The sequence below is a fragment of the Chionomys nivalis genome, chromosome 2 (assembly GCF_950005125.1).
Source record: "Chionomys nivalis chromosome 2, mChiNiv1.1, whole genome shotgun sequence".
Lineage (NCBI taxonomy): Eukaryota > Metazoa > Chordata > Mammalia > Rodentia > Cricetidae > Chionomys > Chionomys nivalis.
Window position 1 is genome coordinate 103,046,094 of NC_080087.1, and position 17,432 is coordinate 103,063,525.

The following is a 17,432-nucleotide window of genomic DNA, read 5'->3' on the forward strand; positions in this document are numbered from 1 at the left end:
GAAGCATCCACATGATGTTGTGCCACATGTTGGGTGCCAAATGTTTTTATGTAAGTTACTCTATTACTAACAAGGACTTGGGAGTCGGATATTTGTATATCTAATATATATCTTTGATATATACCTTTGATGTATATATCTTTGATATATACCTGATATATCAAAGAGGGAGCAGAGAAGCCACTACAGAGGCCTGGTTTATGAAATTTCAGAGGGAAGTTTGTGAGTCCCTTAATGATACTATCAGGGAAGTTTGCTATTTTGAGTTGAGAATCTGTGGTTCTGATCTGTTGGGCCTGAAGAGGCATGATTAACAAGATGCCAGAACTACTGAAGTGAAATTTTGCTTTGCTGCCTCAGTTGATGCTGGTCAGCTGGAGCTGAGAAATCAGTGGTGATTAAGAAGAGACCAACAGGGGGCTGGAGAGATGGCTCAGAGGTTAAGAGCACTGACTGCCTCCTAGTCCTAGTACTAAAGTTGTGTACCACCACCACCTAGTGAAAATAGATTTTTTTAACAAAATAAAATATGATAATATAAAGCAAAAACCATCATATCAAAGTTGGATAAGGCAAACCAACAGAAGGGAAAGATCTCCAAGAGGAGGCCCCAAATCAGAGACCCACTTATCCACACACTCAGGAGTCTTATAAAAAGATTAAACTAAAGACTATATGTAAGAACCTGGTACAAACCTGTGTAGGCCCTATGCATGCTGTGTCAATCTCTGTGAGTTTATATGAGCTTTTCTCAGTTGATTCAGAGGGCCTTGTTCTTCTGGTGTCCTCCATCCCCTCTGCCTCCCACACTCCTTCTGCCTCCTCTTCTGTGGGGTTCCCTGAGCAGGAAGGGGAGGATTTGCTGGAGGCGTATCACTTAGAGCTGCATGTTCCAAGCTCTCCCCCCCCCCCCCGTGTGTGTATGTGTGTGAGATCTGGCTGTGGGTCTCTGTATTGGTTCCCCTCTGCTGCAGGATGGAGCCTCCCCTATGATGGTGGAATAAGGTCTTGATCTGTGAGTGTAGATGAATATTATTAGTAGTCATTTTATTGCTACTTTTTTTAGAGCAGTTATGTTTGGTTTTACCCTAAGTCTCTGAGCTATGTAATCTCTGGTTCTTGTCACCCAAGCAGTGTCCTATATGAGCTCCATTGTGAAGTGGGCGGGCCTGACGTCAAACCAGACGGTGATTTGTAACTCCCACGAGTCCTGTACCACCATCGCACTATCGTATTGTGCAGATGGGACAGAATGTAGGCCAAAAGTTGTGGCTGGGCTGGTTTGACCTTTCTCTTTTGGTAGCCTGCAGAGTCCCTTCCTAAAGACAGTAGAGCATGTGAGCAAAGGTTCTTTGTGGGTATCAGCTTGACTTCTCCATGTTCAGCATGGATATTACACGGGCTCTTAACTACTGAGCCAACGCTCCAGCCCCAAGATTGAATTTTTTTAAGTGTTTGAAACTATAGGACTATGGGACTTTTTAAGTTTGTAAAATGTTTTATATTGTGATGTCGAAATTAATGTGTAATCCTGGGGCTAAAAAATGCTGTGCTTTACAGTTTGTGTGTCAGGTTGACAAGGGGGTCAGTTGTGCTGGGTAATTTTATGTCAACTCAAAATACACAAAAGTCATCTGAGAGGGAGAAAATGCTTCCATAAGATCAGGATGTAGGCATTTTCTTAATTAGTGATTGATGAGGGAGGGGCCAGTCCATTGTGGGTGGTGCCATGCCTGGGCTGGTGATCCTGGATTCTATATGAAAGTAAGCTGAGCAAGCAATAAGAACAAGACAGTAAGTGGCACCCTCAATGGCTTCTGCATCAGCTCCTGACTCCAGGTTCCTGTCCTGTTTGAGTACATACCCTGACTGTGAAAATGCACAGTGGTACGTAAGCTTAAGCCAAATAAGCCCTTTCTTCCCCACGTTGCTTTGGTCATGGTGTTTTATCACAGCAATAACTAAGCCACAATGATTTTATTGTTTTATATGTATAATAAGACATTCCACATCCATGTATGTCCGTGTAACACTTATGTGCCTGGTGCCCACAGAGGCCAGAGAAGGATTCAGATCCCCTGGAATTGGAGTGACAGATGGTTGTCAACCACCATGTAGATGCTGGGAATTGAACCTGGGTTCTTTGCAAGAGCCTGCAGTGCTCTTAATAGTTGAAAAAAAAAATCTCTTCATGCTCTTGGGAAATGCTTCAGAGCCAAGTCACAACAGAAGTCTTTCTAAATAGCAACAGCCCTTGGCTATCTGTTTGATCCAAGAACAAGGCGATAAGAAGACATAAAGTTTAATCTCATAAATAGTACTTTTCATATTTAATGTGAAGGTACCTGCTTAAAATCCCATCACTTGGGAGGCAGAGCCAGGATTGCTGTAAATTTGAGGCCAGCATGGGCTATGTAGTGAGTTTTAGGTCAGCCTAGGCTACAGCGTGAGATCCTGTCTTAAAAGACAAATACAAAAGCCAAGAGCGATGGCTCAACCATTAAGAATTTTTGTTGCTCTTTCAGAGAACCAGAATTTAGTCACAGCATCCATGTCAATCAGCAGGCAATCCACCCTGTAACTCCAGCTCCAGAGGATCCAACACCCTTTTCAGGACTTAATAGTTGTAACAGGTCTTTCTTTGGATGCCATTTCCTGAATACGGAGACATATTATTAATTATGAAAGCTTTTCTTGGCTTAGGTTTGTTCCCAACTAGCTCTTAAAACTTAAATTAACGCGTGTATACTAATCTGAGTTCTGCTATGTGGCTTGTTACCTCTCCTTAATACTGTATATCCTACTTCCTTCTTGTCTAGCTGGTGCCTTTCAAATTCTTCCCCAGTTCCTTTCTCTCCAAGAAAGACCCGCCTATCCTCTCCTGCCTAGCTATTGGCTGTCAGCTTGTTATTAAGCCAATCAGTAGGTTCCCTTGGCAGACGAGGTAAAACAGACCCATCTTCAGTGTATAAATAGATTATCTTGCTCCAAAGCTACAGAGAAAAAAGAAAAAAGATTATCTTGCAACAGGTGAGTAACCATTCACATGTAGCATACAGACATATGCCCAGAAATAAGTCTTTAAAAAACAGAGTAGGACTTGCCAAATGCCAGGTTTTACTATAGGAGGGCTAGGTAGGGGACTCAGGCTATCTTGAAGGCCACACCACAGATAGTCTCTTTCAGGGGCAATAAACATCTTTGCCCCCTTTGGCAGGACATAGTTCTATGGGGCCCAGTGTTTGCAGGAAGTCTACTTTATTCAGGGGAGGCGGGTAACACAACGAACACCCTAATGACCACGTAGTGAAGTTTGGAGATTAAACAGAGTCAGATGCAAGGTGCTGTCTTGGATGCAAGATTTGAGAAGGCCCCAGGATGGTGCAGAGAAAGAAAATCCACCAGGGAGCAGAAACAAAACGCCTTCAACAGTGGGAGAGTCAGGGGGAAGCTGTGGGTTTGCAGGGAGCCTTCACAGGCGTTGAGTCTGTAGAATGGACACGATACGGGGCAAATCTCCCTCCCGTGGCACACTAGGAGATTGTGCTGAGGCGGACACTGCAGACCTGGTCCCTCATGACGAATTCCACCTGATTTCACAGGATGAAGGGCATCTTCCAGCTTAGGGACACCTCACTAGGACCACAGACATCTTTCTAGCACCCGGTCTTGTCCTAGGGCCCTACGATTACACCTTTACAGATAGAGAAACTGAGGCAGGAGAAGCATGAGCTTCAAGGCATGAGCTGTGCTGAGCGACTTCTCTAAGGCGTGTGTGAGCGTGCGTGTATATTGCGTTTAAAGCTAGAGCACCAGGCTCTGAGGATAAAGTGGGTCGTGACTCCACCGTACTAGTACTAGCCCTGAGGCTTCGTAAACAGCTTCGGGGAAAGTGAGGTGGATTGAAAGGCCTGGAAAACTTCAGGGCAACTGCGCATGCGCTGTACTCGGCACACTGCGCGGCCTAACTGGTGGGTCAGCCCCTGCAAGAACCCAACTCAAGGTTCCAATCCAATCTGTGGTGTGTAAGTGCCTCTCCACTGTCCGCCCCACCGCATGGCCTGCTGGGATTTGTAGTCTAAAACCCCCAGGGCCGCAGAGTACCCGTGCGACTCCGCATCCTACCGCGCAGCCAGCTGGGACTTGTAGTCTCAACTTCGCGGGCCCGGGGTACCCGGCGGGCGGCGGGACTCCTAGTCCCACAGAGCCTCGCGCTCGCCACGACACCCTGCCCATAGCCGCTGCCTCCACCTCACGGGTTGGGAGGCCTGGGCGTTCCGGGAGACCGAACTGCGGTGGGAGCCGCCGTGGGGACTGCGAAGGGGGCCGGGAGTCCGGGATGGAGCCTCCCGAAGGTGGGCGCCGCCAGCGGGCCGCGCCTGGCTGTTTGGGAGGCCGGGCACGCCCTGAGGGCGGGTCGGTGGGCTCCTGGCTCGGGACCGGAGGTCGCGGGTGGAGGGACTCCACGGAGCCCGACCCTGGGCTGCTGTTGATCCAGCGGCCTGCGGTTTCTCGCAGGTGCTTGAGGCGGACGGGCGGAGTGGCTACAACGGACCGGTCGGGTCAGTGGGGACATGGCTCACCTCAGGGGCTTCGCGCACCAGGTGAGTGTGGGCGTCGGCGTGCCCTGGGTTGGCGGTTCGCGGTGGAGCGGATCTCTCCACACCAGGCGGGAGAGGGGCGGAGGCCGTGTGCCCTGGGGAGCGTCTGCGGGTCCAGGTCACCGTGGCCTGTGCGACCGAGCCGGCGGAAGACGGGATCCACGGGGCCCCTCTGCTATGTGACGGCTCCTGCTCAGGAGTCGCTGTGGACAGGTGCAGGACCTGCTTGACCCAGGCTCGGAGCGCCTCCAGAAGATGGGCTTTTCCTTCCTAGGCTAACGGGATGCAATCCCAGCACGGAACCGCACAGGCATGGAGGATGAGGCGGCATAGGGTTCAAGGACTCGGGGATTTGCTCTCTGGACCCCTTCTCTCCCTCTCTCTTTGTTATTTCAAAGCAAACGTGACAGACAGCCGTTAGTGAAGTGGAGCAGACTGCCCTGGTGGCTGGTTTTCCTGGGCTTAGCTGTGAGATTTGCTTTTTAAGGACTCGGTTTGGTTAGACTTAGGGTTGACAGTTGCCCAGCGAGGGAATCAGCTCTTGAGGACAGAGTAGCCTCCCCCCCCCCTTCCCCCTGCATCCTTCAGAACTGGGTGTGCAGACAGGAAGCGCGTCCGTCCGCTGCTTGTGGGCAGGAACTGGAGGCAGGGCTCCTTGGAGGAAACCAAACCAGCCTGGAAGACTACTCAGTTGTTGGGTAGGGCGTTCGGCCCAGCTGTCAACAGATGGGATCCCCGGCTTGCTAACTGCTGCTGAATTAAGCTAACACATTTTAAATATGTTTTTTTTGACATTTTGCCTCTAATTATATAACATCTGAGAGGAAAAATCTGCCTCTAGTTTATTTTTAAGAGGCTTAGACTTAGCTCCTGTAGGTCCCAGGATGACACATTGGAGCTGTGAACTGTGAGGGAGTAGAGGGATGCTGGCTAGGGGACCTTTCTCAAAGACAAAGCACCTTTTTGTCTTTTTAGGGGCCTGTATCCAGCCTAGACATATTTGGCTTCTGAAAGTAATACAAACCTTTGTAGGACTCTTTTCTCTCAACATGGCTGCCATGGCATCCTTTGAAAATGCCCATTTGTGTGGTAAGGATTCTATTGTCATCCATAGCCTGCGCTCTTGCCTTAAATTACTCTTTACCTGGCCAGTCCATCTCTGGAAGGACCAGATGATTATGGGCAAGCACTGTGTGGTGGTAGTTGAGGATGTGTATTGGATAGCTCCTCTTTTTGGGGGGGCGGGGTGACACACAGCAGGCGTGTTGGCAGATACACAAGAGGCTCCATGTATAACAGCCCTAGGAGTAAATGGAGAGTATCGTCTCAACTGCACAGAACCAGTTAAATGGCTTGAGTGATGGTTCATAGCACATCCTGTCCAGAAGAGAAATCTGAGCCACCCAGATCAGGATGCTGCCTAGCGGTCCCAGTTAGGGTTGGGACTAGGGCTGCTTCAAAGATGTAAATATAATGTTAGGACCATGCTGGGAAGGTTCCTGTCATACTGATTGTGCTAAGGCTGGCTGGTCCATATATGTAGCTATCCAAAAAGCATTGGCTTTGAAGAGTGAGGTTCCCTCCTTTCTTGTAGAAAACTTAGAACTCTGGCTTTGGGGTCTGCTGTATTCTGAGGCAGTGGTGAATGAATGCATGACCTGAGGATTCCCTTCTTGGGCTGCTGTGGTGGACCCAGTTCTGACTGTAGGCTCCCCAAGGGGAGAACAATTAAGGATCCTCAGTGTGGTTGGGCAGTGTGGGAGGACATTGTGTCTGTCAGGAGTGGGAAAAGGGGCCCCTGAGATCAGAGGGATGGTGGCCTGGGTCATGGTTCTACATCACCCAGGTTTTCTCAGGCTGCTTAGCAGGCACTAGATGAACCAGTGATAAGACTTTTTAGCCTCAGGTCATCAGCTAGACCTCCTAGAGTCTTGAGTTGGCTCTCAAGGGTCTCACAACTATGTACATGGTGGAGCAGTAGCAGCTGAAGAAACAGTAGGACTAAGTCGTAAGAGGAGGGTTTAAGGAAGTGTTTGCAGGGGCTCTTGGAGCAGAAACAGGCAGAAAAAAGTCTGCTCTGTGGACCTTATCCTGCACCTGGCTTTCAGGACTGGCTTTGAGCAGGGCATCAAGTGACAGGAGGTGGCAGAAGACTGAGGTACCTTTGTACCGACCTCTTACACCTGTATTGGTGGTCTACACACTGGTGAATGTGCTGAGAGTACGTGGCTCAGAGTGTTTAGTTCTCACCCGGCTTGGGTCCAGTGCCAGTCTTGGAACAGCCAAGGTGTCTGACTTATCAGCCACACTAGAGGAGTTTTTCTTGGCTTTTCACTTGAAAAGCTGAGAGCTTGGGGGGCAAACACTACTCCCTGGCCTGTGCAGCCTAAGGTATCTCAGGCAGTGCTCTGCTTCCTCTGTCTGGTCAAATCTCAGTGTGGCCTTTCAGGATTTCAGGCAGCAGATCTGCTCCAAGCATCGACTGCCGCTAAGTGAGAACTGGTCTCAGGGTCTGGCTGCCAGTTCTGATGAGGCTGCGAGAAGGGTCACTTTAGATGGATTGGTCCCCCTTTTCATTTTCTTTAAAAAAACAAAACAAAGATTACATTTATTTATGAATGGGTAGGTGTGTATGTACCACAGTGTAAATATTAGAAGACCACTTATGGGCGTTGGTTCTCTCCTACTATGTGGGTCCAGGGGATCAAACCCAGGTTGTCAGGTTTGGTGACAAGTGAGCCATCTTCTGGTCCTGGTCCTTTTCTTTTCCTTCCTTCCTTCCTTTCTTCTTCTTCTTCTTCTTCTTCTTCTTCTTCTTCTTCTTCTTCTTCTTCTTCTTCTTCTTCTTCTTCTTCTTCTTCTTCTTCTTCTTCTTCTTCTTCTTTTTATTTTTCTCTTCTTTTTTTAAAATAGGTCTAATTACTTTTGTGTGTGTTTGTGAGTACATGCATGTATGTATGTACACCACATGTGGGTAGTGCTTGAGATCATCTGGGTTGTTGGGAACCAAACCCGAGTGCTCTTACCCACTGAGCCATCTCTCTAGCCACAGTAGGGTACATATGGATACCACAGCTAGTCTGCTCAAAGTGCCTGCTCTGGGCACTGCATGGCGCTGTGTTACATACTCAGGCCTCTCAGAGGCAGCTTTGCTTAGAGGAGGCGGCTCCTGTGTTGACACCGCCCTTGTTCCTGGAGCTCTTCTCCACACTTCTCTCTGCTCGGCTTGAAAATGGGCTGGGGAGTGTGGTTCTCTGTGTCTCCACATTACTTCTTTTATGCTTAAAAACTTTAGGAATGTAGTTAGTTGGCAAGTTCAGATTGAAATATCTCTGGAAAGTCTCAAATGGGGTTAGTCAGGTCTCTGAAACCAGTTGCCTTGCTTGGAGAGAAAAGGCTGGGGCAATTAGGCCTCAGGGAGGCAGGCAACATGCCATTCTTAGAGAATAGGCTCCTTAGGAACATGGTAAACACCTAGGACAAGCTGTTCCCTAAACACAGAGGGATTTGAGCATCAGTACTTACCACAGTTGTAAGTAAGTGTGGTTTGCCTTTTTGTATCTTGCTCCCTGCACCCACCACCCTGTGCGGGACCAGGGGCTGAACTACAGGCCTTGGTTATGCTAAGCAAATGCTCTGCCACTGACTTATTTCCCTAGTCCTATTAAAGAAACAAAACAACAAAAAACCTATACCTCCCCATGTGTTGACCATGGTACGTATGGGTCACCAGACTGCTTTTGGGAGTCAGTTCTCTTCTTCCACCATGTGGGTCTAGGGAATCAAACTCAGTCTCGGTGGCAAGTGCCTTTACCAGATAAACCATCTCACCAATCATATTTGGTTCCTTTTAATGGACATCCTTTTCGGGGAGCATTTCCTAATGGAGGTGAAACCTCACAGGGTTGAAAAACTGGATGATTTCAGTGTTCCCATTTCTAGGTCTTGGGCCTGCTAGTCAGTGGTATGGAGAGCACGTTCTTTTCCAGAGTCTGCCAGATATCACAGGCAGGGGACACTCATTGATGGCGCTGGGAGAAGCTTTTCTGCTTCTGTCCTTTTCTGTGCAGCCCAGGAACATCTCTGTTCCCGGAGGCAGCCCTGGTTCAAACGCTGTAGTGTGGTTTGGACAGAGGACATACCTTTGCCATCCTGGTTCTTTACTTGTAGTGTACTGGTATTTAAACCAGGTATCTTCAACACTGTTGGTTCAGCAATGATAAATTCTTTTTTATTAACTCGTAAGAGCCATCAAGGGCGCTGTCTGTGTTTAGTATCTAGAATCAAGCATCTGAGGAAGTGTTTAACTCAGTGCTAGTCTGGGGGTGTAGCTTGCTAGAGGACTGATTTGGAAGTAGAGCAGTACTTTAATGGGTGTAGCTTTTCGAAGTGTGGAAAACATGTTAGCTTGTGCTAAATTTTAATCTCTCTCTCTCTAGTTTTGTTTTTTGGGTTTTTTTTTTTTTCTTTTTTTGAGACAGGGTTTCTCTGTGTATCCCTAGCTGTCCTGGAACTAGCTCTATAGATGATGCTGGCCTCGAACTTGGAGATCCACCTGCCTCTGCCTCCTAAGTGCTGGGACTAAAGGTGTGCACCACCATGCACAGCCAAATTTTATTTTTAAAATATGGGGGCGGTATGTACATGTGCGTGCAGGTATTCCCCAAGGCCAGAGACCTCAGATACCCCTGGAGCTGGAATTGTAGGCGGTTTTGAGAATTGAGTTCCAATTTTCTGCAAAAGCAGCATGTGTGCTCTTAACCACCAAGCCATCTTTCCAGACCCCAGCACACATTTTTTTTTTTTAAGAACAGTTTTAGATTTATAGTAAAATGAGTTTTAAAATACTCTGTTACACACACATATACGTTCCTATCTGTCATTTCTGTTAGGTCTTGGCCCAGCTCACTGTTAGACAACTGATGAGGGCACTTTGAGATGTGCTATTACCTAAGGCTTATAGTCTACATTTGAGTCTATAGATATATGTGAGTTGAGTCTATAGATATATTTGATTCACTGTATCAAATCTATTGAATAAAGTGATTCTTGGAGAGTGCAGAGTTTAGGTTTTCTGAATAAGGGTTCAGATAAAAGCTGGAAAAGAATTGACATGAGTTCCCTTCCCTTTAGCTCCTTGCAGTGGCCATGCCCTCAGTCAGCAGAGTAGCCCCCTTCTAGTATTTCTTCTGGTGGGTGTTGTCCGTGCTCTGTCTCAACATTCTGTCCCTGTTGGCTTCAATAGCACTCTCGTGTGGACCCAGAGGAACTCTTCACCAAGCTTGACCGCATTGGCAAGGGCTCGTTTGGGGAGGTGTACAAGGGCATCGACAACCACACCAAGGAGGTGGTGGCCATCAAAATCATTGACCTGGAAGAGGCAGAGGATGAGATCGAGGACATCCAACAAGAGATCACTGTGCTCAGCCAGTGTGATAGTCCTTACATCACCCGCTACTTCGGCTCCTACCTGAAGGTATCTGCAAGGTGGAGGGGCATCTGTAGTGGCTGGGGGTGGAGAACTCTGAAGATTCTGTGACATGTTTTCTCCTTTGTTTCCAGAGGGATTAATTTGTACCCAAGGGTAGAGAAGAGCAGAGAAAGGCACTGCTGGGCACATGGGAATTCCTCTGGAAGGGCAAAGAGGGCCCCCCACTCCCACCCCATAGCTCAGAGTCACAAAAAAAGTCTGTTCTCTTGAGAAGTGCCAATCTGCAAGGGTCAGTTGGCAACCAGCTGTCTTCTTATCTGTGGGTTCTGTTAGGCACAGTCTAAGGGGCCCCTGATGGCAGTACTTTGGGGACCTGCAAGGAGGGCACTTGGACTATTGAAGTAGACTTAGCTACTGCTCTTAGGACTTGGTCTGTCCACCAGGTGCCTGTACCAGAGGTATGGTAGCTGGGTAGTCAGTGAGACCTTTTCTCCTGCCCCTCACCCTGGGTGTTGTCTATGTAGACCCGGCTGGCCTCAAACTCTAAGTGCTGAATTAAAGTGTATGCCACCACTTATAGGCCTCTATTTTTTTTTTTTTTTTTTTTGGTTTGGGTTTTAGTGTGTAAGTGTCTTTTTGTAGTTGTTGTTTTTGTTTTGAAGCAGGGTCTCTCTGTGTAGTTCTGAGTCTCATTGTGCAGACCAGGCTGGCCTTAAACTCACACATACCCTCCTGCTGCTTCCTCTCTAGTGCTGGGATTAAAGGCATACACCACCATGATTGACTTGGACCTCCTTTTAAGAATATTAATTTTTTATTATTACTTTTACCTATATGTGCCAGGTGGGGGTATGTGCACATGAGTGTGCACGTGTGCCTGAGGAGGCCAGAAGAGGGTGTTGGATCCACCTGGAACTAGAGTTAAAGCCCTTTGTGAGCCATATGATGCTGGTGTTGGGAATTAAACTTGGGTCTTCTGGAAGAGCATCAAGTGCTCTTACCTGCCAAGACATCTCTCTATCCCTTCTTTCCCTTTTTAAAAAAACAAGGTCTTAAGCCAGGCGGTGGTGGCACACGTCTTTAATCCCAGCATTTGGGAGGCAGGCAGACAAACCTCTTTGTGTTTGAGGCCAACCTGGTCTACAAAGTGAGTTCCAGGATGCTCCAAAACTACAGAGAGAAACCCTGTCTTGAATCCCCCCCCTCCAAAAAGAAAAGAAAAAAAAAATACACAAGGTTTTGTAGCCTCGTCTGACCTTGAACTTCAGCTCCTCTCAAGTGTTGGGATTATAAGCATTTACTACCTTGAACCCTTTCCTATTTGGGTTCCTGGTAGGAACTAGCTGGTGTAGTTGCTGACATAGTAGGCTGAGCCCCTAGCTGACATCTTTTGGTGGAGGTAGAGGGGTTGGCCTGTGGACTCCACTCTTGGGTATGCCTCCTTCATTGGCTGCGCAGGCACTGACATGTTTCTTTGCTCCCAGAGCACCAAGCTGTGGATTATCATGGAGTACCTGGGTGGCGGCTCTGCACTGGACCTGGTAAGATCAAGCTCAAGCAATGAGCAACTTGCTGTGGGGGTTGTGGTGTCTTCCAGTGCCCCAGGGGCCACTGCTCTGCAAACTCTTAGGCTTGTGGGCTTTCTCAGGCTACCTGTCTACTGACTTAGTGCTTTAGATGTTAATCAGGAATTGTCAATTCCCAAAACAAATTACTGGTTATCTTGCCCTGATTGATGGTGAAAGAGGTCTTGGACCTCTACTGGCCTGGGGGCATAGGCAAGGTTAGAACTCCCAAATAAGAGGGTCAGGGTCATGGTTAACAACCTGTTCTTATCTTTATAATGACAGAAAAGATAAAAATAGCTTGTTTTTGTTTTTTTTAGTTTAAGACAGGGTTTCAGCCAGGTTTAACAGCCTTGGCTGTCCTGGAACTCACTCTGTAGACCTGGCTGGTCTTCAATATCTGCCAGCCTCTGCCTCCCAAGTGCTGGGATTAAAGGTGTGCACCACCACGCAGCCTCTGGAAAAAGCCTGTCACCCCACTTCTCCTTCCCTCATTATCCCTGACAGCTGAAACTTCCAGAATGAAGGAACACAAAAGCCTTGTGCAAGGACTCAGAAGTTGGTGGGTGGTGGAGCTACAGAGCCGTGGTGGTGTGGGTATCGTAGCTACAACCGAGGTTCTTCTTCCCTGATGTCTTTCTTCAGCTAAAACCTGGTCCACTGGAGGAAACCTATATTGCCACCATTTTGCGGGAGATTCTGAAGGGCTTGGATTATCTGCACTCAGAGCGCAAGATCCACAGAGATATCAAAGGTCCCACGGGGTGGGCATGGTTGCAGTTCTGCTCATGACCTAGAAAGAGATGGGCATGTAGAACCAGTAGATTGTGGTGCCTGAGGGCATGGGATGTGGGGAGCCCTCTACCACCTGGGAACTGGGGTGTGTGTTTTTACCGCCCTTTTAAATGGCCACACTGAGGATGGAAGCTAGGGGATTGTGCACGCTGAGCAAACATTCTGCTGCTGAGCTACTTCCCAAGCCTTGGAAAACCTTCCTAGTCTCAGTCTTCATGTATGTGAAGGAAACCAGTTGTGTACCTAGTACATGGCAAAAGCCTTGACTCAGCATCAGGTGTGGTCCAGTCCTGATGAGGACTCACAAAGCTGGGCCAGCCCACCACCTGTGGACAGAGTGATGGAGTTCCTGACTAGCCCATGTTAGCTGTACCCTTTGGTTAAGGTCACTATGATTAGATGTGATGCGGATGTCACCTTTGTTGGGGTTTGTCAGAAAAGGCAAACAGGGAAGCCCTGGAGCAAAGATAGGACTACTCCTGTAGGTCCCCCAGCTTGCCTGCTTCTGTCAGCAGTGGCCTGCTGGCCCACAGTGGCAAGAAAAACTGAGGTCCCAAGACATCCCTGCTACTATCCCCAGGGGCCAGGGATCCCATGATTCATCAAGGAGTTGCATGCAGGGCTACTTGGGGCGGGCTCTTGGAGCCAAGGATGATGCCCACCTGTCCTGTATTGAGCAGCTGCCAACGTGCTGCTCTCGGAGCAGGGTGATGTGAAGCTGGCAGACTTCGGTGTGGCTGGGCAGCTCACAGACACACAAATCAAGAGGAACACATTTGTGGGTACTCCCTTCTGGATGGCACCTGAGGTTATCAAGCAGTCTGCTTATGACTTTAAGGTGAGTTCTGGGTGGGAGGTGGGAGTACACTGCCACCAGCCCAAAATGTTACATGCAGCAACTGTCCTGTGTGATACCTGTCTAGGCTGACATCTGGTCCCTGGGCATCACAGCCATCGAGCTGGCCAAGGGGGAGCCGCCAAACTCTGACCTCCACCCTATGCGAGTCCTGTTCTTGATTCCCAAGAATAACCCACCCACGTTGGAGGGCCATCACAGTAAACCCTTCAAGGAGTTTGTAGAGGCCTGCCTCAATAAGGACCCACGATTCGTAAGGCTTATCTCCACTTCCCCCTCCCCCAGGCAGCTGAGGGTCTTGGGGAATCTTATGAAGGGAGGATGCTTATTTGGGGTAAGACAGGGCCCAGCCTTCATATCCCTACATGCCCTGCCTTGTGTTCACTGTGAGGGTGGAACTCAGCTCTGACTATCTTCCTGGCAGCGACCCACTGCCAAGGAGCTCCTGAAGCACAAATTCATCACACGCTACACCAAGAAGACCTCCTTTCTCACTGAACTCATTGACCGCTACAAGCGCTGGAAGTCTGAGGGGCATGGCGAGGAGTCCAGTTCTGAGGATTCTGACATGTAGGGCCTTTTGTTGTTGTTCTAAAGGGCTCCCTGGGTGCTTTGATGCCAGCGGAGGTCTCCTCCAGAGGCAGACTTAGAGTTAGTTGCTAGGGTGGGGACTGACTGATATTGGGCAGGGAACTTTCATGCTGAAGAACAGGACCTTTTAACTATCACCTAGATGCGGCAGCCTGGGACAGCCTAGGCCAAGAGGCTACCTCAGAGAAATAAGATGTAATTGGTACGATGGTTACTTCCAGCCCTGTCTCCATCAGCTCTTCTGATTCTTTATCCTCTTTAGTGATGGCGAGGCTGAGGATGGGGAGCAGGGTCCCATCTGGACGTTTCCCCCAACCATCCGGCCAAGTCCACATAGCAAGCTGCACAAAGGGACTGCCCTGCACAGCTCACAGAAGGTCTGTTCATACCCTGGGCCAGAGCATGGCCCATATGTACCAGCCCTGCCTCAACTTCCTGGGGGAAGCAGATAGGGACTGCATGCAGTCTGAGTACCAGGCTTTGAGGAGGTCAGCTCCAAAGTGCCCTTGACCTAGGGCTATTTTAAAACTCATTATCTGGGGTCTGGGAAGGACAGTGTAGAGCAGGTGGTTCCTAAGCTTAGAGTGGTATTGAGCTAACTAAGAATCATGCTGAAACCTGGGTCTTCTGTGCTTAGGTGTGGGCGTGATGAGAACTGATGGCTTGTAGTTTGGGAGTTGACCCCTGGTGTATATACTCTGTCAGCGTAAGCCAGAGATTGAGGAGACAGAGAAGGGAGCCTCTCTTATCTCCTCCATGTACCCAATCCCTGCTTTCCCATTGCAGTCTGCTGAACCTATCAAGAGACAGCCAAGGTCCCAGTGCTTGTCCACGCTAGTCCGGCCTGTCTTTGGAGAGGTGAGAGTTGGGGTGAGCCTAAGGTCACGTGGGGTAGTAGCTTTGTTCGTTATAAGTGCTCCCTGCAGAGGCATGGAGTGGTGTTCTAGTGGGCCCTGTGCCCGGGCTTTATCCATTTGATTTCTGGGTCTGTTGCAGCTGGTTATGCGCAGGCTTGTGGGTCTAGTTTCTTAGCTGGAAGGACCATAAACCACCAGGAAGAACTGACCTGGCCAGAGTCCTTTTGTGTTCCCAGACTTGCTAAGGTTGTCTGGCATTACAGTACTAGTGTGTTTTTCAGTGTGCAACTACCACATGGTTCTTCTGTGGAGGAGGACAAAGAACTGTTGATGCTGGGTCAGTCCTAGGCCAGGGAGGTGATTCCTTGGTGGCCACTTGACCTTATGTCACTGGTACCTGCTGAGAGAAGTCAAAGCCATCATTAGAAATACAGTGCAGCAAGCTGGGTGTGGTGGCGCACACCTTTATTCCCAGACAGAGGCAAGTGGATCTTTGGGTTTGAGGCCAGCCTAGTCTACAAAGCAAGTTTCCAGGACAGCTAGGGCTATTAAACAGAGAAGCCGTCTCAAAAAACAAAACAAACAAAAACACACAGTGCAGCCAGGAATGAGTGCTCACACATGGATGTGAAGGTCAGGCAGTAGGGGTAGGCCTATCTTCCCACCCCTGTGGGTAACAACAGCACCTGGAGCCCAGGGAGGGAGTGCAGGATACAGGTGAATAGAAATAGCCATCTCCCTGAGGACAGTGGGTAGAGTAGGGTTTGGCAGTGACCCTAGCCAGAGTAGGAAACAGCCACTTAGGGCTGTTATGGGCAACATGCAGTGTTGCCCAGGGCCAAGAAAGGGCTTCTTAAGTAAAAGTACTATCAAGGGAGGAGGTCCCGAAAGTGGTTATCAACGCTCTGTAGTCTGATCTGGGATGTCCGTCAGCATCCTTGTAGTGTGCTCTGGGTTACTGTACTAATTTGTAAGTTAGACTGATCCACCTAATTTGACTTACTGAACTTCATCCTGGAGAAGCCGTTTGTTCTGACCTTTTGAGAACCCTAGTCAGGGGAGAGGAGAGCCCCCGTCAACAGGGCCATACAAAGTGCTGCCTTGCTTTCTGTAGGTCTTCCAAATGTGGGTCTCAGGTCAGATGCCAGTTAAACGGTCCATGTTCTCTCTACAGCTCAAAGAGAAGCACAAGCAGAGCGGTGGGAGCGTGGGTGCCCTGGAGGAGCTAGAGAACGCCTTCAGCCTGGCTGAGGAGTCCTGTCCTGGCATCTCAGACAAGCTGATGGTGCACCTGGTGGAGCGTGTACAGAGGTGAGCACAGTGCCCTGAGGAATTTCCATGGGGGAACTGAACACAAAACAAAGCCTGGGACTCATTCTTGGGAGCAGCTGGTTTGGTCCTCCTTTTTTACTGTTAGCATACTCTCTCATTTGTGCCTTTGGAGTTAAGAGAGGGAGAGGCAAATGGGCCACTTGTGGCTTTGAACCACATCAAGGTCGGACCTCAGTCTCAGGCAGTGTCTGGACAGAGTTGCACAGAATGGATTCTGACCTTTCTACTTGGTGGCTTCCTAGAGTCCTATGCCCAGGAACAGCATGGGTACTCTGTAAGCCAAGGACTTGTCTACTGTTGATGGGGAACCCTGAGCTGACTCATGCCCGTGAAGGGACAGGGCAGACACTAGCCCTTCCTTGGCAGCTCCACAGACTCGGGGTTCCAAGGCTGTTAGAGGCAGCTGTACCTGTTTCTTCTCCCATTTCCTCTGGATCCTGTCCTTATGTACTAAGAGACCCACCCTGGGGGTTGTTAGGAGCCCCAGGGTTTGGTCTAGTCAGCACTGAGGACATCTTGTGAGATGCTGTGAACTGCACATCTGAGAGGCTTGTGAGGTGCTGCTCAAATACATGCCCAGGACAGTAATGGTACCTTCCACTTCCAGGTTCTCACACAGCCGGAACCACCTGACGTCTACACGCTGAACTGGATGCACTGCTCTTCATAGAGAGGGAGAAGAATGCGTTTTGTTTTGAGCTCTAAAAGGACTGACTTGGAAACCTTCGTGTACTGTGCTGCAGCTGCAAAGATCTGCCAGCCTGTAGGCTTCACCAGCCAGGTCACCTTCCTTCTGCCCACCATAGTGTGCTGCCCTGCACAGCAGCACTCGACACCTGTGCTCTCCTCCTGGGTTGGCCGACGCTACAGTAGGTAGCCAGGGCCCTTGAAGAACTGGGTAGCAATTTGGGAAGCTGGGGTGACCTTCCAGAATCTTTGGTCCTGCAGCTGCTAGACTAAGGATCAAAGCAACTGTTGGGCAACTCTGGCTCTCACCCTCCACCAGGGATAGTGTCTCGGGGGCTCATAGGGTCCAAGATGGTCATAATTTGGTGTCAGTTCAGGTACTGTGTGTTCTCATGAGTACTCAAATCGTTCAGAATATTTTGCACCCCCCCCCCTTTTTTTTTTTTTAAAGAAAATTGAACTTGCTAAGTATTCTGACAGTAAGCATTAGTTTTCATAGAGCATTGAAAGCCCTACCATTTCAATAAAGACCTGGATTGGAGACATTCTGATGATGGAGCCTGGCCAGATGGGGTTTCTGTAGCCTCTTAGCTAGTGTCCTTTCTAAATGTTGGTATATAATCTGACAGTTTCCTTTGGCCTGCTGGAGAACAAAGTAAGGCAGAGGGGATGCTGGTGGGTGGGGATATGTCCTTTTATTTATAAGTCACATAAGTG

General features: G+C 49.0%; 1 protein-coding gene across 1 annotated transcript; it reads left to right on the forward strand.

The window, feature by feature from the left end:
* Positions 1-4,161: 4,161 nt before the first annotated feature.
* Positions 4,162-17,266, forward strand: Stk25 (serine/threonine kinase 25). Its single transcript, XM_057762833.1, has 12 exons — positions 4,162-4,355; positions 4,519-4,604; positions 9,847-10,077; positions 11,517-11,573; positions 12,243-12,351; positions 13,073-13,230; positions 13,316-13,501; positions 13,673-13,818; positions 14,102-14,216; positions 14,626-14,697; positions 15,871-16,007; positions 16,636-17,266. The coding sequence occupies exons 2-12, from the start codon at positions 4,575-4,577 to the stop codon at positions 16,673-16,675; spliced, it is 1,281 nt and encodes a 426-aa protein (XP_057618816.1). The 5' UTR covers positions 4,162-4,355; positions 4,519-4,574; the 3' UTR covers positions 16,676-17,266.
* Positions 17,267-17,432: the final 166 nt, after the last annotated feature.